Below are 20,547 nucleotides of genomic sequence, written 5' to 3'. Positions count from 1 at the left end.
ATCAGAGAAATAATGCAGTGGACATCTTAAGTGGGTTAGGCTGACGTTGGAAGATTAGCTCTCTCCATTTATATATAGAATAAAACTCATGTAATGAAGCTCCCAGCACTTGCACAAACACATTTAATTGCACATAATGCAGTGCTGAGAGGTGGGTGGAATGAGCTTATGAGGTTTTTTTGGGAGATGCCCACAGTGAAAACATCTCTTGCCTGCTGCTGCCATCCCAGGGCTGTTGCCACCCCACTGAGCTCTGGGTGTACCAAGACTCTATGGCTGCCCCAAGCCTTGCTGTTGGATCCATCTTGGTACAGTTGTCCTAAATGAAGTTCTGAGGGTCTAACCCATCTCCTTTCTTAAATACCATGTGTTCTCCTGCTAGCAGTGGATTTGACAGCCCCGAGGAGCTACATGAGCCCACCTGGCATCCGAGGGCTGCACGGAGGAAGCCCAGGACAGTCGGAGATGCAGGAGCAGCGCCTGTCACTATCATGCGGACACACCCTCCGAGACTTGCCTGTTTGGTAGCAGAAGGAAACAAAAGAAAGCATCAGAAGCTACTACAGATGGCAAAACCATGACATGGCTTACACAGAGCTTGCACAAAATGCTCTCTCCAGGACTGATGTGCAGAATTTCCTGCCCATGGCAGGTGGCTGGAATGAGATGATCTTTAAGGACTCTTCAAACCCAAACCATTCTGTGATTCTGTAATGTGCCATCTATGGAAATATGAACTAGCTCTGAAGCTTTCCTGAGGGATAAAACCCCATTCAGTGTACAGAGAAAGGAGTGCCCCCAACCCTGGCAGGACAAGCTGCTCAGCCTTACCTCCTGCGACTGCTGTGCCCAGGCAGACCTGGTTCTGGGAACTGTTGGGAAAAACAGACTCTTCCCCCATCCAGTTTTCTTGGCTTATTTACACCTCATCGGTTTTAATGAATTGCCTCCCAAGCCCTCTAAAATCATGCTGTCCCTTTTATAAGGCAGATGACCTTCAAATATTTCTGGAGGGTATTACATTAATTCCTGTGTCCCATTTTACTTCTTTCTCCTCCCCCTTCATTTCCTTTTCTTTATTCTAGAAGTGAAAAAGAAAACCCAGCACAAAAGGAAACAACTGCTGACTGAGTCTGCCCGTCTCGCCAGCCCTTGCATCAACACGCAGCCTGGCTCGCTCCCGGCTGGGTGAACTCTGCTATCTTTGCACACTGAGGACAACTAATCCACAGACCAGAAGTACAGTCAGTTTCTTTAGTTAAAAATAAAGTGGCATGTCTCCAGATAAGTTATCCGATTTAAAAAACGAAGTAATCAGAGCCTCCTGGAGTAGTACAGAGCCCAAAAATACTGGTTTAAAGTCAATTTAATATCTTTTTTTACTGAGATGTGTGGCAAACAGCAGGGCATTCTGATTTCTTTCTCCATGGTTGCTAAACCATGATTCATGCATGCATTCTTCTTTAGACCCTTATTCTTCTTTTCCTAGGAGAAAAGCAGGTTTGAATATGCCCAATTGAAACCCAACCCTAAATCCTATCTGTTGAGATTTTGCAGAAAACTTTGGAGCAGCATCTCTTTGATCAGTGACTCCTCTTTTCATGACCACCTTCCTGAATTTCATCCCTGGAGTAGGTTTGCCACAATCCTTTCCTCCCCTGAGGGGCACAGTTTTTGGCACTATTCCATAAATCAGTGATTTCTTGGTACTGCTGAAGAGGGATGTGGCAGCTGTCATCTTAGTCTGCCTTGTGTTTCTCCATTTCCCTCTCTAAAGTTATCCCTGAGAGAACTGAAATTTTGATATTATAAATAGTGTTTAAAAATAAAAATAATAAAAAAAATTAATATAAATAAATATAGCAAAACTTTATGAACAACAAACTGTGCTCAGTTCCCTTTTTCTATTTAATTTTCCAGTCCGTTCTTCACTAGTGAGTAGCGATTGCCCACAGTTCATCATCAGGCAAGTGTACCACACTGACTTTAAGAAATCACAGAATCACAGAATTGTTAAGACTAGAAAAGACTTCTAAGATCATCTAGTCCAACCATCAACTTAGCACCACCACCATCTTCACCACTAAACCATGCCTTGAAGTGCCATAACCACACTTTTTTTCTCACTTTCAGGGATGGTAACTCCATCACTGCCCTGGGCAGCCTGTTCCAATGCCTGACAACCCTTTCCATGTAGAAATTTTTCCAATTATCTAAAACTCCCTTGTCAGAAAACCAGTCATTGCTAGAAGAAACAAGAGTTCCTTGTCTTCAGACTCACTTCTTAAATCACTTACCTGTATTTTATTAAAGAAAAGTTTATCCCACAAACTGTCGTTTCTAATGATGCCATTTCGAACTTCAGCCTTTTTCCGTCTCGCAGCAAATTCCAGGATCCAGCGCTTGAGGGATGTGTCAGCCTGGCTGAAGATCTGTGGGAGCACGGGATGGCAGATGAGGTGTCCCCAGAAGAAAGAGCACATCAACACCTGGTCTCCCCACAACACCCACCCAGCCAGGTGGGTGCAGTTACATTTGTGGCACTGGTAAACAAGGCTACACTGGGGTTTGTTAGCGGGGAAAAAGGAATTATGTGTTTCGCTCCATTCCCTGTTGTACACGCAGTTCCTTTGCGGGGAAAAGAGGGGATGGCAGTGCAGGCTTTGTCTAGATTGACAGGGCTGTTCTTAATATATAATTTCCATGATAGGATTCAGTGAAGTCGTGCAGCCTAAATGACAGGCAATAAGCAACATGAATACCAGAGTGGGTATCAGCCCTGGCTGATATGGTGATGGGGGCTGCCTTTACCTGAGTTTAATCAGGCACCAGCATGAACTCCACCTCAACAAATGAGAAACCCCCAGTGCCTGTCCCTCTAATAAAGCATCAGAAGCCCTGACCTTGGGGAAAAATTAAATCAGTAGCTTGTGCTTAAGCTTGTCTTTAGAGGATAAGTCTTCCGAGGAATAAATATTCCCAGCTGGTCAAACAGATTTAATGTGATGACCAGACATGCCTGTCTTAAATACCTTGCAATACCTTTACCTTAGTTTCAAAGATTTCTAAATCCAAAAGCAACTGTCACATTTAAACTGTGTAAAGCCTCAAAGGCTTTTTTGAAATTCCTGATTTTCAGCTGTTGTTGCCACCCGAACAAGAGATTCAAGTTTCAAACCTGGTTGAAGGGCATGAAAAGTCCTTGTGCAGCCAGGTTTGACTGATGTTTCTGTGATGAAAAATCCCACGCCTCTATAAATGTCACTGGTAAGCTCAGTGAGAGCAGAGTAAGAGGCTAATACAGAGGGACTTCATATTCACACATGTTAGCTGCATCTGGAGTCTGTGTAAGTCATAATACAGACTTACACACTGGAGGAGCTGTATCAGTTACACAGGGTGAGAATGTGTCTGCAGTAAGGCAGAAATAGTGTCATCTGCTTGAGAAATCTCCATGTCTAAGGGAATTCTCCCACATGAGTACTAAAGGGACATAAACTCCATTATTAAATAAAAAGAGTAAAATCAAACTCACCTTGTCATACATTCTGTTCAAGAGCCGTGGCACCACAGGGAAGATGGTTGGCCGTAGTGCCTTCATATCATCAGACAAGAGGCGAATGTCTCCTTGGAAGAAGCCAATTCGCCCTCCGTGGCAGTATACTACAGACTGATGGGGAGAAAAAGGAACACATGTAACTCCTTTGCTTTCAACTCCCACAGCAGAGCATCCCTCCCAAGTGCAGAAATACCTTTCCTGAATTTCTACTCTCCAATATGGCAAATGGGACTTTGGAAATACGTATAGAATTAACAATAAATTTGCACTAAATAGAAATATCCAGATTGTTCTGGGCACTTTTCAGTACTGGCAATTCAGCATACACCAAATTTGCCACTTGTTTTTGGAAGAACAAGGAATCAAAGCTTTTGGAAGGGATTCCCTTTCATCCCTTGCATGCAGGGATGGAGAAGTCCCAGTTATGGTCAGATTCTGGATCAGAACTTTCCTGAAGCCCAGCCCTCCCACAGCAGCTCACAGCATGAGGACCTAACATCAATACAGAAATGCAAAGTAAGAAACATCGTAAAACACTGAGCAGCAGCCGATTTTTAGATGTTAATACTTTAGTTTTGTTTAAATACAATATAAACTACGTTAGCAATATAGTGCCTGATCCTGTATCCCAGAAATAGAAGCCCACTTCATAAAAGGTGCTTGACTTGTATGGAAACTACAAATCCAAAAGTCTTGTACTTGGGAAGAAAGCAGGATGCTTTAATCAAATCAGGATGAAGCTCAATGTGCAGGATGGGATGGGGCAGGTGGGCTGCTGGCCAGCTGGCAGCTAGTTTCTGGTAACCAGTAACCCTGCCAAGGACCCATCATAGATTGGGTCAAAGTGGCATTTTATCACTGAAGAACATTTGGAGACCAGCACTTCTCCCATGATTTTACAATGCAAGGAGGAGAAGGCATCCTCAGCAAGCGCCTGTGATGCCAGAGTTGAGCCCAGCCTTCCTGAGTAGACTGAAAACTTTAGCTCCCTTTTGTGGGCTTTTCGTCCACAGATAACTATACAAGTTGAAAATTCTTGAAGAGACACTCAGGTCTTTCTGTGCTGCTCCTAAAAATCTGCAATACTAACCAGATTGCTCTCACTGGTTTGTCAGGCAGCGACTGTCTCCATCAGCTGAAACCACAGGAATTTTACACATGTGATGTGGGTTTAATGAAAATCACACTGCTGAATCTGTGCTTTACACTGCACATGAATTTTTTTAAAAAGGAAAATGTAACCAGTGTGCTCATTGGGAATTAAAAATAACAACTAGAAATTTTAGCTTTAAAGAATGTATTTGTATAATTTTAACTGTCAATTCCAGGAATGAATAATGTGGGCTAAAACAAGGGACATGGATGCAGTGCATGCTGTTCAGAATGCTTTTGAAAATGACTTTTTAGCCCTTTTGAAAAAATCTTTATATTAAGCTTTTTCAGCCAGGAGGATAAATCTGGACATCCTTTGGAGGATGTCCCTTTCTGTACAGCAACATCCTGTGAAATGAAAGCATTTTAAATGTTTCTAATTTCTTTCCGCCCTCCATCAGATGAATTTTGAATAATTATATTCTTGTTTGCCTGAGCAGTGATGGCACACTGGCCGACTTGCAAGTGGAGAAAGCCTGTGCAGTAACTCTCCAAATCTTTCATGGGCTTTCACTTCCAATTTGTGAGGTTTTTAACAGGGAAAAAATATTTTACTTCTGGCACAGATGTTACTAAGAAGTGGGAGGTTTATATTCAGATGCTTGTCTGACTCAGAAAGCATGCTTTCAGCCTGAAACAGGCCTCCCTGAGAAAGTGCAGAGCTGCAACTGGATCCAGATCCAATCTTTACATACTGGATCAATTTTAAGGTTGCAGCTTCTTAGGCCAGGAGACCTGATGTGGTTGTCTCACCTAACTTGCCTAACTCACCAATTGCAGCACAAATCATCACCCTTTTTTTTTTCCCAAAAGAGATGTGGAGTCAGTTCTGTGGGCTGGCAAGAGCTAGTCCTTGGATCAGCCACAATTCCCAGGGGACACAGGCTCCAGTGAATGCCCACCACATGCTGCCCTGCCAGGAGGATCACGTGTCTCACACCATGAACTCAGTTTCCTCTTTTTCAGTGTCTGCCAAGTTGGGGTGTTTTTTGCTGATCATGTTATTTATGCAACAAAATTATTTTAGCTGATGTAGAAAATGGCATGAAATTATCTTGACTCACATGACACCTCATCCTAGAGTGCTTTGAAAAGCCATCCCACAAATTGCCCAGGTAGCAGTAGCCATGAGCTGAATGAGCAATGAGTTTGGCTCATTGCTGAAGGGCTATTTTTCAATCCCAGGTGTAAGCTGGAGAACTTGGGAAACTCTCCTGGCATCGCTCTGGACTCACAGCCATGTCACTGAGACCACGGCTCTGCTGTTATGCACATGGCACTTCTGGAGTACAAGCTTTTTTAGTGCTACAAGATATCACTGGTTATTTAGTATTTTATTCATTTTATTTTTTTGTTGTTGGCGTGGAAAAAAGATGATTTCCACTGACACCAGGACCTTACCTGTACCATTCTCTCAAACATGTGTGCTAAAGGCAAATAGGAAATGTGTACATCCTCACAAGTAGGAGACCACTGACTCTGGAAGAAAACACAAGGAGCCCCACGAGGCCTCGTCAGTTCAGGCAGGTTTCTTACCTGTATAACTCTTTCAAACATGTGAGCCAGAGGCAGGAAGGAGATGAGCACATCGTCCTGTCTCGGAAAGATCACTTTCTGCAGGTGAAGGGCATGGGAGACAGAAAGGAAAGAAACACTGACAGGAAGACAACAAGAAAGTCATAAAACAATAAAAAGAAAAATGGCACCAGAGGAGCAAAAGGGTAAAGATTGTCAAGAGAGGAGGGAGTGGCGGACACAGGGAAGCGTTAAAGCCACAGCATCATGGAGCTCGGTTAGCAGGAGGAGTAAAGAGCACGGAGATGTACACACAGGGCAATGCAGAGGGCTCTCCTTGGCAGAAGGCAGATCGTATCCGCGCAGCTCACGCTGGGAATGGAGGCTCACCCTGACGGAGAATCCAATTTTTATTCGCTGCTTTCTACCAGGAGGTGCCGAGACCCTGATTTGTGCTCTCAGCTGTGTGCAAACAGTAGGATCCTGGTGCAAACCTGCAGGAGCCCCCAGGATCCCAATGCTAACCTGCAGGAGCCTCCTGGACACCAGCTCTGCAGGAGCAGCACTTTTCCACATTGCATAGAGCCCATTCAAGAATCACAGTGTTACTAGAGTCAAAGTTAGAGATTTTTTTTTTTCCTTTGGTTAATCATTGATTTGAATCAGAATGTGTTGGGAAAACAAATTTTTCGTCTTAGGCTTCAAAAACTAAGCACTTCTGTTAGTGTTTGTCATCATTTTAAGTGATTAAAGTGTGATTTTAAGGGCATTATGACTGTCCCACAGACAGGGGAAAGAGAAGGTTGGACAAACGATTAAAAATAAAAAAGTGGCCAAAGTCTTGAGTCTGCCAAGTTTTTAACACTCTCTTGAAGGCTGAAATAAACAAAGGCCCCAAGAGCCATCCCTAACCCATGCCCCAAAAGGAAATTACCTATCTACCTGCACTACCTACGGTACAGCTTGCTGTATTATGGATTAGAAAAAGTGAAAGGTTGACTACCCAGTAATTTGCATCAAGGCCAATGGTTAGTGGAAAATGGGTATAAAAATCTATTAGCTCACAGTATTAACAGTTTACACCCACTCTGCATCTCCACTGCTCAGAAGGAATCAATAGCCTCTGACCTGGGATACAGTGGATGCAGACACAGGAGTTCCTCCCTCAGGGGATATTTTATTGAAGTTAAATCTGGGCTGGTCAGATTTGTGTATGGCCTTCCAACCATCACCTACCAAAGTCAAACATCACTGACCACTTGGGTGTTCTCTGCATCCCATTTGATATTATTGTGTCGGTCAGTCTGAATGAAGCCATCAGGGCCTGCAGATCTATTTATACATTATTTCAATTTGGCTTCATTTTCTGCAAGCACAGTAATGCAAAACCTTTAGTTTTAACAAGGGTTATTTTTTAAATACTGCTCTAAGGGCCCAGACAAAATAATTTGGTTTTAAATCAGACCAAAATTATGGCATTGAATAGCATTTTACAGTTGGCACAGCTGTCCAGTTAAATGTAAAAATGCAAACAGCTTCTTGGCATTTGAGAACAACCTTATAATAAAGCTCTGCACTCACTTCAAAATAAGTTCAATTTGTAAAAATCACTGAACTAAGCAAAACTGCCACAAGAATTTGTAAACAGCAAACCTACAAGACTTCTCGTTTTATTTCTTTAATTTATACTACTTTTAAGTGTTTCACGCTTTGCTGAATTTCATTACTGTGGTCAGACATTACCCAAACCTTGTGGATCAGCTGCAGGCATTTTCCCTCTGCCAGCAATCCTCTGGTGACTGGAGCTATCTAATTTACAACCACTTACACCAGACTTGGGTCTCAATCTGATACCTTTGAGATTAATCAAAGTCCCACTGCCGTCAGCAAACACTAAATCCATTTTTATGGGCCAGTCCTGGAAGATGCCAAGTTCCCTCAGCTCTAAATTAGCACTCTTCCAAAATAAACTTTCCTGCCTTTTGAAGCTCAGGCCTCTCCATGCCTCAGCTTTCATTTGTGCCTCTTGCTGCCACTGAAGCCACAGAGAGCTCCGTGCTGAGCAGCCCAAGGGCTCACTGCAGCACTGCCACTTCATCCTGCACACCATGGAGGCACAGTCCTGCAAATACTGGAACACGTGAGTTCAGTGGGATTTCTTACATCACATGTCTGAGTTTCTTTACACCAGTAGTCCGGAAATCTCAGAAAGCTCAAGGATTAAAGTAACAAGACTGCAGTAATTTCAACATCAACAATAAGACCAGTAAGGGATATGAGGTAACAAATTGTTCATCCATACTTTATAGAATTGTCTGTTTACTACCAGAAATTAGATTATTTATATTTGTTCTATATAAGCTGTATAAAATCTTTACTATGTCATGGTAAACTGATTCTGCTTCCTATATTTTTTTCTAAACATGAGTTTACTTATTGTATGAAACATATTATAAAGGTACTTGGCTAGCACTATGCTCCTTTAGAAATATGTGTAACAAAAACTGAGAAATACTGGAATATCACTGAAATTAACCATTCTTGAAAAAAAACATGTATGTTCTTATATATATATATGTATTTATACACACACACATTTTGTATGCAGAGAGCTTTCAAGTAAATGAGGACCTTTTTGGGCACAATGGGACACAAAGAGCACAAGAGGAGCCTGAACTGCTCTTCAAGCACCATTCGCAACTGTACAAGGCTTGTGTGCTCTCATAATTCTTAAAAACGAGTTAATTAACTGATTTACAGGAGTCAGCATTGCTTCTCAGAAGCCCTTTGTGCCCTACACAGCCTGGGGTCCAGGGCTGAAAAGAGGATTTCATGCCCTCCAGTGCTGTACACTCAGCCTTGCTCCATTCCCATAGATTTGGCCCTCTGAGCAGAAGAAATTTCACCTCTTATCTGCAAGAGCATATTTCCAGCCCATGCAGGCCCACAGCTTAACCCACACACTCTGCACATAGCAACGTTTTCTAGCTCAGTGTATTCACCTCCGTCACTTTCAAAAAGCCTGAAAAATCTGCCACCACGTTCCCATGGGTCAGCATAGCACCTTTGGGATTTCCTGGAAGGAAACAGAGAGGTTAAAAGATGAGCCAGAAGATAACTTTCAAAAGCTTAACAAAAAACCAAAACAGGAAATGGTTAAAATATTAAATTCTCTTCTTTAATTTTAAAATGTATGTTGTTTTCACCCTCATTTCTGTGCACTAATATGCACCAAAACCACTTACTTAAGTACTCAAAACTTAATAAAATGATACTGCAATCAGAAATATTTCTATTGGAGACACTGGAAAACATGTTCCAGCAGAAATAGCCCAACTGCAATTTCTGAGAGTGCTTGGATGGAACCACTCAATGAGCACAGCCATCAGACCTGGCTGGCTGTTCCAGCCTCTCCTGAGAGCATTTATTTCATCCAGATTCTGACTACAAATGATCTTCAACACCAAAAAGCACTGTTTAAAAGGCTGCTACACTTTTACTTAGCCAGCACTTTGAATAACGTGAGCAATGCAGGTAGAAATTAGGCTACAATAAGACTCTTTGAGACTGCAGTTAAGGGAAGTCATGAATAGTGTCAGCAGCAGAGGAGAGGTGTGTTGAAGACAGCCCTAAATCCATAGGGAGCCAGCAAAGCCCAAGTGTTGTGTTCCAGATCTGGGCACTGCCCCTGTAGCACTTTTATCTGCCACTGGCAGGCACCTCCAGTATTTGCCTTTTTTACCCTCTTTTTTCAGCTGACCATGATACAGCTCTTGCATTTCTTATCTGTTTGGATGCCAAAACCCAAGGTTTCTTATGCAGCAAATACCCAGGCTGGAACCTCCATATTCATGAAACAGTGGCACAGAGAACTCTGCACATTCTTCTGTCACAGCACTGTCCCTTTTCATCATCCTCCAATGATTTATTTCTGAAAAGAAGGTGTAGCTCAGCTCAAGCAAAGATTACAGGGCCAGCCTCTTTCTCTCCAGGATGTTTTTAAGCAGATTGTTTTAATTCGATCACACCACTGCCACGTAGCTCCTGCTGCTCCGTGCGGAGGCAGATCGGAGGAGCTTTACCTGCAGGTGTCCCATGTGTCCCCAGCACGGTGGGCACAGACAGCCTGGCAAAGCTCCTGCACTTAATGTAACAAAATGGTCAATCAGCCAGAATTTCACTCTGCCTTCCTCAGAATAGGAAGGTACCATGGTGCTTTGTGAATATGTTTCAGCACAAGAAAATATGTTTAATCCTCTTGTTTCAGAGCACTTTGAGGGCAGTGTTGCTGCTACTTCCAGTGTGGACATGGGCACAGGCATGGGCATGCTCAGCACTGAGCCCTGTGCCCTACCAGCATCACTAACATCATTACCACTCGACCTCCCAAATAATTAAAGGCAGGCACAAACAGCAGTAGAAAGTGTTGCATACATTTATTGCAGTAGAGCAGGATATTTTTAATACAATATATTACACTGAAAATCCCTATTTGCTGTTCCAAATGCCTTGAGTAATCCAGTCCCAAACCTTTGCAGATGAACATGGTGCACAGGAGGCTGATTTGGTCTCGTCCTCATCTGAAGCTCAGGTGTAAAGCTGGGGCTGACAGCTCTTCCAGCCACAGCCACTCCCATCCTAACATGTTGGACCAGCAGACTCACAGGTGCCTCAGCAGCCTGGCAGGTAACTTCCACAGCTGGATGCATACAAGAATCCAGGCTTCAAGAAAACTCCATGAATCAATGTCAGTTGTACATACACACCAGGACTCAAAAATCACTTGTGTTCTTTAGCTGTGTCCAGCCAAATGTGTGCTCAGCTCCTGCAGTTCTAGAAGCACCTGTGCTACCGCAGCATCGCACAGGTCACGCACTGGGGAGAGGATGTGCTCAGTATTGGTTTGGAAACTCAAAACTGTGCCCTCCAGCACAGATCTGGTTCCTGCACCCTGACAAAATTCTTCAGACTCTTTTTGGTAAGATTTCAAGCATTCAATGCCAGGCTGGGTGGGGCTTGGAGCAAACCAGTCTAGTGGAAGGTGTCACCTGCCCATGGCTGGGAATTGGAACTAGACATGCTTTAAAAGTCCCTTCCAAGCCAAACTATTCTGTGATTTGATGAGATTTCTCAGACTTTTGATTCATTTACTTACTCCACCTGTGACTTGAATGCAGATTCAGTAGCTCTGCCATGCCAGCAAGCAGTGTGAACATCCTGGCTCCTTCCTCTGCATCCCTCCCACGCAGGCTCAAGAGTTAACCCAGCAAGACAAGTGCCCCTTTCTATGAGCCCTTTCCCAGAACCACCACTTTGAGAGAAGAAGGTTGGCAGTGATGCTGCTTTTCTATTTAAAAAAATCAATGCCATTTCTGTAGCACTGTTCTTGTTTGAATTTCCTTGCAAAGACAGACCCAGCGAATGTCCTGTCATGGAATGGATGCCCTGTGATCCGTTAATAGTCCAGAAATGTCAATTCCTTCTTATCTTGGTGCCAGGTTTGTTTGACAGTTCTCATAAGCAACAGAAGAGCCCTTTCCACACTGCTAAATGAGTATTTCCAGTACTCCAGCACTAATTTGATGGTGTGATACATGAGCATTTTGGATGAAAGCATTTTCTTTCCCTGGGGAGCTCTGGTAAACAGGAACATGCACTGCCAGGCTGAGAGAAACCACTGGGAAGCAATTTGTATCCAACTGGTTACAGGTGGATCCTTGAGGGAATGACAGTTGATTTCTCTGGAGTAGCCAACATGAAAAATTGTATCCTGACAGTTTGGGGACACCTGTGTGCCTCTGGCCCATTTCCAAGTGCTGATAGCTTCTTGGCACAACCATGAAAGTTGCTCCTGTTATCCAAGCTCAGCAACCTCAGCCTCTTTTCTCCCTGGGGAGGCATTGGGGCATCTGGTCCTATCAAAGAAAAGCAAGTGTTAAAAGTCTCCTTCTGGGGAATTCTTTCCAATTCTACAGTTTTCAGGTGACAAATTCTACAGCAGAGGGTTTTTTCATACCATACAAAAATATTTAGAGCCCTTCAGAATTGGAAAAGCCCTAAAGAACATAGCCTTTGGAAGAAAATTCTAAATCTGGTCACTCAAAATGACATGGGCTATATAAAACTCCAAGCCTTTTACATCAAAGCACAATGTGGAAAACAGACCAGTGTTGATGCAACCTCTGGAAAAGGCAGAGAATGACATGCAAAGTCCTGCAGCAGCAGAGGCTGGGCTCATGGCTCACAGAGCATTGCTCTAGGAGAGTACAGTTCAAGATGATTTGCAAAATTGGAAATCTCTGGTTTGGAAGGGAGAAGGGAAATGAGCTTCCTGGTTGTCCTATTTCTGTAACTGTGGGCATGTTTCTAAAAAAAGCACAAAATCAGAAACTGGCCCATGATTGCATTTGCAAATTTTAAAAAAAGAAGAATATTAAAAAAAAAAACCTTCTCTATGCAGAATTTCTTATTTAGAAATAAAAATATCAACAAAAACGTGATTTGAAAAAAAAATTGTTCTGCTCTTGAACCTCCACATGAACACACTGTGCCCTGCTGTATCCTTGGCATGGCTCCTTCAGTTTCCTACAGCTCCCATTTGTGACCAGCCACTTTGCACTGACTCTGTACCTGGCTATTCTGTCCATGTCCTGCACTGAGTTCAGTCCTTCCCATTTAGGAATTCCCAGTGCTGGGGCAGAGCAGAGTCACAAGCTCCTTTCCCTCACTGCTCTGCCCTGGGCACTCTGAAGTGCAGATCTCAAAACTAAGAATGATGCCAAAAATACCCAAACCCTTTTGGAACATATTGAGTTTGTACTTGGAGTTGATAAAGCAGTTGCCTACCTGGTCTGAAGCACAAGTCTTCTCTGGGAAGTGGAGGATGAAGGTGTCCCCTCGTGCTCAGCCTGACCTGCCGGTCAAGTGACACCAGCAGCTCCCAGCATCTTCCTCTGGGACCAAATTGAGGATGCTTTGGGGTAGGACCAAGCATTAGGCAATCCCAAGAGTAGAGCTGGATCTGGAAGAGGTGCTCCAGCAGTTGCTGGAGCATGGACTTTCCCCGCAGGCAAGTGTAAAAGCAGTTTCCCAAGCAGTGATGCCCAGTGCATCTGCTTGTACACCTTTCAGGGAGACGTTACAGAGGCTGAGTTCTCAAGAGTAGGAAATTCCTGCAAGCTGATGAAGACCAGGCTCTGGAGAGAGGAGAAAGCACTGCCTCTGCTAAAAGTAGGCAGGAAAATGATGCTACTCCTCTCTCCAAGAAAAAGAGGCCAGCAGCACATAAGTACCAACACCATGGGCTGCCCACGCTCACCCTGAACCTCCCCAGCTTGGTGTCATGAGCAACACACAAGAAGAGGAGACAGAGGTGACAAGGACCTTGGTGAGGCTGGGGACATCAATGTGCTTAGGATACAGAGAATAGAAAGCTGCGAAACCACATTTCAGGGTTTTGGGTATCTTTTTTTTAAACGTTTGCAAAAGATGAATACCAATCAACCAAGTGCTTCACAACTACACAGCAAAATGGGAAGCAGACACATGGGTGGATTTTCAGACAACTGGAAAATGATACTGGCAAAGTGTATGTCAGAGAATTCAATTGAAAAATAAATATACCATTATTTTTAATTTGCAATCTACAGAAATATATATACCTATATATTCTTAAATATATATACCTATATATTCTTAATTCTAAATATTCTTATATTCTCAATTCTCACATATTGAGGTGGAATTTATAATTAAATTCATAAGCTATTCTAACATTTCAAGATTAAAATGCCTCTTTTACCTGTAGTGCCACTAGTAAAACAGACAATTGACAGATCTTCTGGTCGAGGAGGCTAGAAATACAAAAGGAGAATAAGAAAATCACATCAGTCAAATGCAAAAGTGTCAGTGGTAGAGATTGTTGACATTGTAGAAAACTAAAGATCAAACCAATTATGTTTTTGTTCTGACATAGAAGGCTATCATTCCCCTCAGCAAATACAAAAGATCATCATAAAACTTTTTACCAGGTTTCTTCAGTTGATGCAGACTCTACTTCTCCCTTTTTGCTGTGCTCCAGCTGCACTAAGGGCATGCTTTAGTATAAGAAAATTTTGGTGGAGCATTTCTCTTGCAATTAGTACTTTCCAAGACCCCTATATCTGTAGATGTGTGGGACAGCTTGAGATAATTTATCAATTTCCAGGTCAATTCTGGAAAGAACTCCACAACAGGGGACAAGATTCCAAAGCTGCTGATTGCTCCCATTTCCAGCAGCATCTCTGTATTCTCAGCACCACCCCATACGTGCGCTATTTTGGGTCATGAATGACTAAATAAACAGCTTGAACATCAGAAGCTGCTTTTGAGAGTTTTGTACGAGTCTGAGCAGCCAGTGAAAAATATCAAAGCAATTTTCCCAAAATATCCCATATAAGTACAGCCAAGCAGTGTTTCTGAATTACAGAAGCCTGAGCAGAAAGTGAAGGGTACAGAGATATTCCCCCAGTGCCACCCTGGTAAGGTGGTGGAATTAGGGTAGTTTAACAATGGCATTTAATTGCTGTCCCATTAACATGTTCATAGCAGGATGAGCTATCTCAATTAAGTGCTCCAGGTAGAGGGAATAAAGCAAACACTGTTCATTGCTCCCTATGGGGGTGCTGAGGCCCTGGCACAGGTTGCCCAGAGAAGCTGTGGTTGCCTCATGCCTGGAAGTGTTCAAGGCCAGATTGGACAGGACTTGGAGAAACATGGTCTGGTGAAAGGTGTCTCTGCCCATGGCAGTGGTGTGGAATGAGATGAGCTTTAAGGTCCCTTCTGCTGCAGCTGTAAGTGGGAAAAGCAACATGCCAACTCACCACAGGCACGTGTCGACTCTCACGGCCACAGTCCTGAAAGAGATTGAAGTAACAAAAGTGATTTCCACCTTAATTCCTGCAGTGTACCCCACTTGCTAGTAATCTGCAAACCACTAAGGGAGGGTGTGAGCTAGAGCAGACGAACTCCTGGCCAGCACTGAGGCCATGTTTTTTATCCTGAGTTTCTTGCCTTAACTGCAATGCCTTTCTTGGATTTCAAGAAGTGTTTGGGTTGGTTGAGCTGCATCCAGGGTGTTTCAAACAAGTGTGAGGCTGTAGGCTTACATGTAGGAGGACAGTGTCTCAAATAACAACCCCCTTCCCAGGCTTAAATAGCAGCTGATAGCGTATTTGAGGATAAAGAACTGAAATGCTGGCTCTGTTATCAACAAGGAATAACACCAAGAGGCGAGTGCACCAAGCATCAGTATTATCAGCCACAAGCTGCTCTTTTGTGCTCTCCAGACACTGAACCTGCCACACAATTCAAAAGTCCTTGTACATTGTACTGTTTTTTACAGATATTACAAAAATCAGTGAAAGGAGAGGGAGAGCAAACTCACCTCCACCTCCTGCATGGTCTGGATGCGAACCCCGCAGCGCTTCCCTCTCTCTGCCAGCTCCTTCTCAAAGGGGTCCATCAGGATGATGGAGCTCAAGCCTGGTGTCTCTTTCCTCTCCACATGGTCAAGGAGTATCCTGGCTTTTTCAGGCTTGTCACAAATGACTGTGGAAATGTCAGCTGCAAGAAAAGTAGCCAAACAAGCTGTTTGCAGTAAATCCTTTTTAATGAAAGACTGGCTCACAGCGAACACTATATCAGTCCTGATAGTCACTTCAGGCTACACTAGAAACCCCAGCATATAACACACGCTTCTCTTGAAAAATGAGAAAAAAATGCAACCTTAGCTAACCTAAATCAGCCAAAGCTGTAGCTGACATTTACGATTATTCTGGGATTGAGTTCAAAATATTAAAATTGGTCCCCATGTGGATTAAAAAATCTAGAAGGCAAAATATAAAGCAGCACAGGAGTCGGTCACCATGGAGTAATTCCCACATCCAGAGCAGCCCTATCCATGGTTATGCATGACTGAGCCCATGGAAAATGCAGCAGAGGCAACCCTGACTCAGCACAGGGACACACAGCTCCCCAGGAACATCTCTATGTGAATTCAAGACACTCAGTGAGTACCATCACAGTGCACCATCCCTGGAAGTCTTCAGCGCCAGGCTGGCCAGGGCTTGGAGTAAGTTGGGATATGGAAAAGTGTCCCTGCCCATGGAAGAGAGTTGAAACAAGATGAGCTTAAGGTCCCTTCCAACCCAAACCATTCTAGGATTTTATGATCACCTGTCTTTTAGAAGCAGAAAATGAACCATTCTGAGCAACAAAACTGATTTCTGAGAAGATGATGTCAGTTTTGGTTTTACCTGTGTTGACAATGTACCGAATGGCTCCAGGACCTAAGGTGTCATACAGGGGAACCACCACCATGGAGTAGGTGTAGCAAGCCAGCTCAGAGATGATCCACTGCAGGAGGACATGGAAGCACAAAGGTGAGAAGGGGTCATGGGAGCAGATTTAACTTGAGAACAAGCTCACAGGTCAGGAACATTATTAATACAATATTGTGGTGGTTTTGATTGGCCCAAAACATCAGTGAAGTGTTTTTAACATCTAGGAGAGATTTGGACCCCTCAGAAGCTGTTGTAGTAGGCCTGGGGAGGTGTCTGAGGGGTGGGGTGTGGCACAAAGATGGCTCCTGTGTGTCCTGAGTGAAAGTTCTGGAAGTTTTTACATCAAGTCCAGCAGAGCCAATCTCTGATGGCTCTGAAGGTGATGGACATGCTATCGGCCAAGTTTGGGCCAACTGGAGGTGCTGGTTACGCCTCTGTGAAAACATATTTAAGAAAAATTCAAAACAAAGCAGGCACGCACTTCTTTCACTTTGTAGTTGGAGGAGGAGGAGGTGGAGGTGAAAATATGTGAGGGAGAACAGCATGGAGATTGCCAAGGTCAGTGAAGAAGGGGGGAGAAAGAGGTGCTCCAGTGCTTCCGGCACCGGAGCTGAAACTTTCTGCTAGCCGTGGTGGAAGCTATGGGGGGAGCAAGAAGTTTCTCCTGCAGCCCATGGAGTCCATAAGGATGCAGAAATCCACCCACAGCTCACTCCAGAGGAGCAGGTGGATGCCTGGAAAAGACTGTGAACCAGTGGGAGTCTCATCTAAGAGTTAAAACTGCAAAAGGCCTTGACTGGGAGAAAAAGGCCTTTTCCTTGCTCCTGGCATGGAAGCAGCCTGGCCTCAGCTCGGGAGAGTCTGCACAGCACCCTATGGACAAAAGAACTCATGTTGTAGCAGAATTTGGGCGGGAATGTTGCTCATGAGATTGGACCCACGCCAAAGAAGTTCCCAGAGGACTGTCTCTCGTGGGAAGGACCCCTGGCTAAGTAGAGAACCTCTTTTCCTGATTGGACTGACCAGAGGACCCCTCAACCTGCCCCCTGTCTGTGTTGCTGGTTTGGAAAGAGGGAAGGGGGGTGAGTGCAGAGACTGCTTCTTAAGAGGGTGGGGGTGAGAGCAGAAAACTGTCTGGAGAGAGAGAGAGAGAGAAACAAGTAGAGATAAAGAGTATTTGTAGTAGAAGAATTGTGGTGATGAGTAAATTTGAGAATCTGCTCTGTGGACTGAAAAGAGACCCCCCCCTGCCCCCCCCCCCGGCTTGTTGACTGTAAAGGAGGAAAGGGGATGAATACTGTAGGTTCGTAAGAGGGAGGGGGGAGTGAACCAAAACTGTATGAAAAGTTTATTTTTGCCTGCATTTATCCTCCAACTCTGTTAGGTAATTAAACACTTTTTGCAACTTTAAGCTTGAAGCCTGTTTGCCCTTTTTCGTGCGTCCTCCTGGCAGGGTCCTGTCTCAAACCCAAACTGGACTTAAAATCTCACCTCTGGACGGTTTTGAGCAAAGACGCCAATGAACTGCTTTGTGGATGGCTTGCAGCCCTGCTGCAGAAGGCCTGAACCCAGAGCTTCTGCTCTTTCAGCCACCTGAAATTTGGAGAGAAAAAAATGCATTAAAGAAAGAGGAATATAAACAATACCTAATTAAGCAAAGACTTACAGGGAAGCTCTCAAACAATTGTATTTGCTATCTGAAAGTCCAATTTTTATCTTATGAGCCGTAATTAGCTGTCTAGCAGTTGATGTCTGGCTGATGATGCCCCATGGCTCCAGAATACATCAGTGCTGCTGTCAGGAGTGGGCTGACAGCATGGAGCCAGCCCCTGAAATCCAACACACCCATGGAACACCTGGATGGCCCGGTGGGGACACTGGGAAGCCTCACACAGTGCGTGAGCAACCTCCTGGTCTAATGTGTGTGTCACCAACAGGACCCCACCCCCCCTTGTGTCAGGCAGGGGGAGAAGACACACGGGGGTGTCACCTCCAGCTCACCTCCTTGTAGGACAGCCACTGGTAGGGCTGCTTGGGCTTCCTGAACCCCAGGCAGGGGCCATTCTCTGAAAAAACACAAGCAGAGATGATGAGTTACGAGGGCAGTGCTTGGAGTTAACACGTGGGGCCACGCTGCAGGATGTGGGGGAGCCCTCCAAGAGTAAATCCACAGTTATGGGGTCGGCTCTCACAGCAATCCCCAGAAAAATCACACACACAAGTGCATCTGATAGGAGACGAGCTGCTGGGATCCCCCAAAGAGGCTTCAATCCTCCCTACTGACAGCAGCAGCAATCCTCCCCAAACAGCCTCATTAAAAGACACTTCTCCAAAGGTCACATGAACATTAGTGTCTGATGAGGGCCCTCATCCCAAACACCAGCTCCCACTGCTTGCACTGCCTTTTGATTAAAAAAAGTGAAAACTACTCATTTTATCCCAGCCTCCTCTGGAGGAGGATAAAACAACACACAGCAGTGTATGACCAGTGAAACTTTGAAAAGTTTGAATAACTTGGTAATGGTACCTACTTGCAGAAATCCATTCCTCCATACATCTACCAAGACATTTATTTACCCCTGTCTTGTGGGGTGGAATATGTGCATTTCCACTGGGGTATTTTATGGTAGCAAAAATAATCATCTGAATGTGACACTGTTGTATCCAATGAGGCAGGACACCATAAAAAGCAGACACAGAAATAGTTATGATGGAGCAGGGAAGAGTCATCATGGCTTTTTGGAGTGGGAAGTGATGTCTCTCAAGCATATGAGAGCTCTGTGAAAATACCATTGACCATGGCATAGGGACATCTACATGGCCTGGTCCCCACCTCTCCCCAGCTCTGCTCCTAGGCCTCCTCACCACTGTGCTCTCACCAGAGATGCTGAATCCCCTCCTGAAGACCTCATACATGGTCCTGGCGTCATCGTAGTAGTGCGTCAGCAGCTGTGGGCTGTCCCCAATCACTGAGCGGCGCGCCCCAGCCAGACCCTGCGTGAGACAAGGTGACACGAGGTGACACAGCCATCAGTACTGCTCGAGGGGTGGGAGGTGGGGAAACCCCCACCACAGAGCAGCACGCCCCCTAAACGCCAGCAAGACATTTGTGACCACCACCTGCCCCAAGAACCAAAGGGATATGAGAGAGGGGACATTGACCTCAGCACATCAGGGACATGGAGAACCACCTGCCCAAGCTCATTGTCACAGGAGATTGTTGGTATTTCCCAAGGGAATTTAATAAGAAATTATGGATCTGGAAGTAATGGAGTGGGGATGTGCTGGGGGTAGCAACTGCTCTGCGCTCCACAGGTCTCCAGGATCAGCACCATGAGCACCTCCATGAGGACATCCAGGCCAACATAAAGGACAGACCAAGACAGAGGCCAACCCCCAGTGCACAGAGGTGTTTTAGGAGTGGGCAGCCAGGGTGAGAGTGATCAAACTGGGACTGCACTGGAAGGCAGAAAGGCCTAACTAAGGCCTTAACCACAGGGATAAACTGTCTTGAAAAATGTAAATTCTTCCCACCCTTTTACAAAGCTGTTGGAATTAAAGACAATAATGTCCTAGAGGGAACATCACAAAAGGCTTTGAAAATTCTCATCCCACTTTCAGATATTAAAATAAGTGGAGACAATTTTCAGAAATATTTCTGCTCTTTAAAACAGAGCAGTATCATTAAACTTTAAAGCCTTCTGCAAGCGTACAAATTAATAACTCCTCAGCCTCTAAGCATGGAATCAGGTCTACTTTTTCTTACTATTACCAAGTTCACAGCACCAAACTCAGCAATGGGCACACATAAGGAGTGCCAGCTAATCTGATCTTACCAGCTGTTGCCTTTCAGTGGTTTCTCCCATGCAATGGCAGTGACTCTAATTTTTGGCCATGGATGGTTAAACAAAGCTAAGACCAAAATTTTACTGAAAATCTAAGAGAATAAATTAGCATGCTGTATTCTACTTTTCCAGTTTACAGAAAAAGGTGAATTAA

At 44.3% G+C, this 20,547-nt stretch overlaps 1 protein-coding gene and 1 long non-coding RNA gene across 8 annotated transcripts in view; both read right to left on the bottom strand.

The window, feature by feature from the left end:
- Positions 1–20,547, bottom strand: part of ACSL6 (acyl-CoA synthetase long chain family member 6) — a 62,044-nt gene that overhangs the window by 10,638 nt on the left and 30,859 nt on the right. For 5 of the 7 annotated variants that reach the window (XM_085073514.1, XM_085073509.1, XM_085073513.1 and 2 more), the window contains 12 exons: positions 19,428–19,542; positions 18,550–18,614; positions 18,040–18,141; positions 16,522–16,621; positions 15,651–15,829; positions 15,088–15,120; positions 14,028–14,079; positions 9,229–9,302; positions 6,113–6,190; positions 3,536–3,670; positions 2,298–2,432; positions 422–517 (listed from right to left, as the gene is read on the bottom strand). In XM_085073514.1, the coding sequence (XP_084929640.1) occupies positions 422–517; positions 2,298–2,432; positions 3,536–3,670; positions 6,113–6,190; positions 9,229–9,302; positions 14,028–14,079; positions 15,088–15,120; positions 15,651–15,829; positions 16,522–16,621; positions 18,040–18,141; positions 18,550–18,614; positions 19,428–19,542 (1,164 nt within the window). Of the gene's footprint in view, positions 1–421; positions 518–2,297; positions 2,433–3,535; positions 3,671–6,112; positions 6,326–9,228; positions 9,303–14,027; positions 14,080–15,087; positions 15,121–15,650; positions 15,830–16,521; positions 16,622–18,039; positions 18,142–18,549; positions 18,615–19,427; positions 19,543–20,547 lie in introns of all 7 variants that reach the window. The other 2 variants (XM_085073516.1, XM_085073510.1) reach the window with 2 other exon arrangements.
- LOC146431170 (uncharacterized) lies at positions 10,644–13,966 on the bottom strand. Its single transcript, XR_014854892.1, has 2 exons — positions 13,073–13,966; positions 10,644–12,141 (listed from the first exon to the last, which is right to left on the bottom strand). It is a non-coding gene; the product is annotated as an uncharacterized LOC146431170 (long non-coding RNA).

Source organism: Lichenostomus cassidix, chromosome 13, assembly GCF_008360975.1.
Source record: "Lichenostomus cassidix isolate B80296 chromosome 13, HeHo_3.0, whole genome shotgun sequence".
Lineage (NCBI taxonomy): Eukaryota > Metazoa > Chordata > Aves > Passeriformes > Meliphagidae > Lichenostomus > Lichenostomus cassidix.
Note: the sequence above shows the minus strand (reverse complement) of the source record. Positions and strands in the feature narration are given on the sequence as shown.